General features: G+C 44.5%; 1 protein-coding gene across 2 annotated transcripts in view; it reads left to right on the top strand.

Annotated features, from left to right (window-relative positions):
• The window catches only part of LOC116464245 (dynein light chain Tctex-type protein 2B-like), a 22,968-nt gene that overhangs the window by 5,948 nt on the left and 12,126 nt on the right, over positions 1-4,894 (top strand). For both annotated transcript variants that reach the window (XM_032147545.2, XM_058435022.1), the window contains exon 3: positions 2,678-2,747. In XM_032147545.2, coding sequence (XP_032003436.1) covers positions 2,678-2,747 — 70 coding nt within the window. The remainder of the gene's footprint in view (positions 1-2,677; positions 2,748-4,894) is intronic.

Genomic DNA, 4,894 nt, shown 5'->3' with positions numbered 1-4,894 from the left:
CCTTCCTTCCTTCCTTCCTTCCTTCCTTCCTTTCCTTCCTTCTCTCCACTTGAAGTTTCTTTGTTTTCTTAAATATTTTTTGAAAAATTGTTTTGTGGACCAGGTGTGGTAGCTCACGCCTGTAATCCCAGCACTTTGGGAGGCCGAGGGAGATGGATCACCTGAGGTCGGGAGTTCGAGACCAACCTGACCAACATGGAGAAACCCCATCGCTACTAAAAATACAAAAGTAGCCAGGTGCGGTGGTTCATGCCTGTAATCCCAGCTACTCGGGAGTCTGAGGCAGGAGAATTGCTTGAACCCAGGAGGCGGAGTTTGTGGTGAGCTGAGATCGCGCCATTGCACTTCAGTCTGGGCAACAAGAGTGAAACTCCATCTCAAAAAAAAGAAAAATTGTTTTGTGGAGATGGTGGTCTTGTCATGCTGCCTAGGCTGGTCTTGAACTCCTGGCCTTAAGAGATCCTCCCACCTCAGCCTCCAAAAGTGCTGGGATTACAGGCGTGACCCACGGCACCCAGCAGTAGCTTTGTTCTTCTTTGTTACTCTTTTGTTTTTGCTATTGCATCTTTGTTTATTGCCATTTGGCTGCATTTCATTTTGTGCCCATACATCATAATTGCTCTGATATGATGTGGGGGATTTTTAATTGCTCTGATATGACATGGGGGATTTTTAATTGCTCTGATACGATGTGGGGGATTTTTAATTGCTCTGATATGACGTGGGGGATTTTTAATTGCTCTGATATGGTGTGGGTTTTTTTTTAAAGTTCCCCTCCCCACCATATCTGAGACTATTTTATTTTCCCCTCAGAACTGTGATTTAAGAGCTGGATATTTATTATTCTAGACACATTTCTGTAGGATTCGGGATTGGTTAGAGAAAGGAGGAAGCTCAGCTGAGTTGTGCGCAGTGTTTGTTAAACATAACTTGGACTCTGTCTTCACACACTCTGAATCAGGTTCATGCCCCACGTGGGACATTGCCTGCAGTCTTCAGATTGTCCCGGTTACAGTGTAATCTTGGAACCTGTACGTTCATCAGAGAGAGCTGTCTCTGTATCAGCTTCGCTTATTTCACTTCTTTTTTTTTTTAAACTCTTTCCACTATTCCTTGGTCAAAAAAGTAGAAAGATTTAAAAATGCCAATTCCATTTTTTTCTCTTCAGACTTGGTGTTAGTGGGAATTTTCAGGATTTTGCTGCTTTAGCAACGTAGTTTCTGGGGTAAACAGCTAAATGGTGCTGGATCACCTGGTTTTGCTGTGGAATCTTCATTGTTTTCTTGTCTGTCTCACCAAACAGCTTACAGTTTCTTGGAGATCCCATGCTCTCCTGCTGTGCATGTGCCCCTCCGTCTTGGGTGTGTGGGGGGATGGGGCTGACCTGGTGCCCTCTCACTCAGCCCTCAAGACTCAGCTTATTGGCTGACCACATCCTCCAAGAAGTCTTTTTCAGTGATTTCTTGCCACTGCCCAGACAAACAGAGGAACTGCCCTACTGGCTCTGTGTTCCTGATATACATCATACATGCCACTCCTTGAATTATAAGCATATTGCATTCTCAATTTATTTTTCTATTTTCTTTTTTTTTTTTTTTTTTTTGAGACGGAGTTTTGCTCTTGACTCTTGTTACCCAGGCTAGAGTGCAATGGCGTGATCTCAGCTCACTGCAGCCTCCACCTCCCAGGTTCAAGCAATTCTCCTGCCTCAGCCTCCCGAGTAGCTGGGGTTACAGGGACCTGCCACCATGCCTGGCTAATTTTTCTATTTTTTAGTAGAGACAGGGTTTAACCATGTTGGCCAGGCTTGTCTCAAACTCCTGACCTCAGGTGATCCACCAGCCTCACCCTCCGAGAGTGCTGGAATTACAGGCGTGAGCCACCGTGCCCGGCCTATTTTTCTATTTTCCTTTGAGTTCTTTACTACTTGTGAGTTCTTTAAGGCAAGAAAAACGTCTTATTTATTTCTCTATCTTGAAGGTTCAGCTCAGTAGCTGACTTATAGTAGGGGAAAAAGGAAGGAAGCTGAGGTTTATTGAAGGACTAGTATTTAACAGCACTGTTTAGATGCTTTAGATATTACTATATCTGACTGGGCGTGGTGGCTCACGCCTGTAATCCCAGCACTTTGGGAGGCTGAGGTGAGTGGATCACCTGAGCTCAGGAGTTCGAGACCAGCCTGGGCAACATGGTGAAACACCTTTTTTACTAAAAATACAAAAATTAGCCGGGTGTGGTGGCACATACCTGTAGTGCCAGCTACTGAGGAGGCTGAGGTAGGAGAATCACTTGAACCCTGGAGGCAGAGGTTGCGGTGAGCCGAGATCGTGCCACTGCACTCCAGCCTGGGCAACAGAGTGAGAATCCATCTCAAAAGAAAAGAAAAAAGATACTACTATATCTTATCTAACCATAACAACCCTGGGAGGTAGGTACTGATATTCTCGTTTAATGATGGAGACTTAAACTGAAAAGTTAAATTACTTTCTAAGGTTATACACTTGGTGAGTTATAGTTAGGATCTGTCTTCACATCTTCCTGACTCCCAAGCTTACCATCATATTCATTAAGTACTTGTGGATTGAATGTTTATGTCCATTTCTGGGCAAATTTGTCCTCAATAAGTAATTTTACTACATATTTGCTTATAAATAACCTTCTTATTTTTTCTTTCTAGAACTGGGATTTGACCGATACAAAATGGTGGTGCAAGTAGTGATTGGAGAACAAAGAGGTGAAGGAGTATTGTGAGTAGCTGGATTTTCCTTCTTGTTTTATTCATCTATATTTCTTATGAGGTATCTGTCCTTTGGACAATTCAGTAAGAGTGTCTTTACAGGAGTGAAGGGGGCCGGGTGTGATGGGTCACACCTGTAATCCCAGCTCTTTGGGAGGCCGAGGCGGGCGGATCACCTGAGGTCAGGAGTTCAAGACCAGCCTGGCCAAAATGGTGAAACCCCGTCTCTACTAAAAATACAAAAATTAGCCGGGTGTGATGGCATGCGCCTGTAGTCCCAGCTACTCAGGAGGCTGAGGCAGGAGAATCGCTTGAACCCAGCAGGCGGAGGTTGCAGTGAGCAGAGATCATGCCATTGCCCTTCAGCCTGGGTGACAGAGCAAGACTCTGTCTCAAAAATAAGTAAATAAAATACCTTTATTATCGCTAAAATATTGTCAGTCCTAAATATCATAAAATATGCTGTTATTGTTCAGGTATGCTAGATTGCCTCATATATGTATGTATGTGTTTTCTTTTTCTTTTTTTTTTGTTTAAAGAGACAGGGTCTCATTTTGTCACCCAGGCTGGTGTGCAATGGCACTATCACAACTCACTGCAGCCTTGGCCTCCTGGGCTCAGGTGATCCTCCTGCCTCAGCCTCCTGAGTGGCTGGGACTGCAGGTGTGCACCACCACACCTGGCTAATTTTCTATTTTTTTGTTTTGCAGAGATGGGTCACACTCTCTTGGCCAGTCTGGTCTTAAACTCCTGGGCTCAGGCAATTCACTAGCCTTGGCCTCCTAAAGTGGTGGAATTACAGGTTTGAACCACCATGCCAGACCTATTATTTTCTTTTTTACAATTTTTTCAAATTAAGATTCAAACAAGGTCCACACATTGCATTTGGTTAATATGTAAATTAGGATTTTTTTTTTAAAGACATAGGATCTTGCTATATTGCCCAGGCTGGAGTGCAGTGGCTATTCACAGATGTGATCATAACACACTACAGACTAGAACTCCTTGGCTCAAGTGATCCTCCCACCTCAGCCTGCCAGGTAGCTGGGACTATAGGTGCACACCACAGCATCTGGCTTTAAATTTACTTTAATCTGTCATTTTTACTGCCTCATTTCTCTCTTTCCTCTTTTAATCCTGCCATTTAATTTTATTTCTATGACAGTCTTGCTTCTTCACCCAGGCTGGAGTGCAATGGTATTATCTCGGCTCACTGCAACCTCTGCCTGCCAGGTTCAAGCGATTCTCCTGCCTCAGCCTCTTGAGTAGCTGGGGTTACAGGCACTCACCACCATGCCCAGGTAATTTTTGTATTTTTAGTAGAGATGGGGTTTCACCATGTTGGCCAGGTTGGTCTCGAACTCCTGATCTCAGATGATCCACCCACCTTGGCCTCCCAAAGTGCTGGGATTGCAGGTGTGAGCCACCATGCCCAGTCAGTTATTTATTCATTTATTTTTTCCTGCCACTTATTTGCTGAAGAAATTGGTTTGTTTGTCCTGTAGAGTTTCCTATATTCTGGCAGTTGCTGATTATATACCTATGGTATTGTTTAATATGTCTTCTATTTCCTGTACTTCTTGAAAATAAGTAGTTAGATCTAGTCTTAATTAGCCATAGGTTTGAGGTTGGGGAAAGACTGTTTTTTATACATCCTATTGCATCTTCTCAGAAGGTACAAAATAGCTGGTCATCTCTTTTTGCTTTGTTAAGGTTGATCATTGAGTTCAGATATTGTCAGATGGATCCATCTATTATAAAGTTTCCCATCAGGGCCGGGCGTGGTGGCTCACACCTGTAATCCCAGCACTCTGGGAAGCTGAGGCAGGAGGATCACTTGAGCCCAGGAGTTCCAGACCAGCCTGGGCAACACAGCAAAACCCTGTCTCTACAAAAAAATACAAAAATTAGCCGGGCATGGTGGCACACGCCTGTGGTCCCAGCTACTTGAGAGGCTGAGGTGGGAGGACCTCTTGAGCCCAGGAAGGTTGAGACTGCAGTGAGCCGTGATTGTGCCACTGTACTCCAGCCTGGGTGACAGAGTGAGACCCTGCCTCAGATAGGTAGGTAGGTAGGTAGGTAGGTAGGTGGATAGGTAGGTAGGTGGATAGGTAGGTAGGTGGGTAGGTAGGTAGGTGGGTAGGTAGGTAGGTAGGT

Source organism: Hylobates moloch, unplaced genomic scaffold, assembly GCF_009828535.3.
Source record: "Hylobates moloch isolate HMO894 unplaced genomic scaffold, HMol_V3 SCAFFOLD_327, whole genome shotgun sequence".
In the NCBI taxonomy this organism is placed as follows: domain Eukaryota; kingdom Metazoa; phylum Chordata; class Mammalia; order Primates; family Hylobatidae; genus Hylobates; species Hylobates moloch.
Note: the sequence above shows the minus strand (reverse complement) of the source record. Positions and strands in the feature narration are given on the sequence as shown.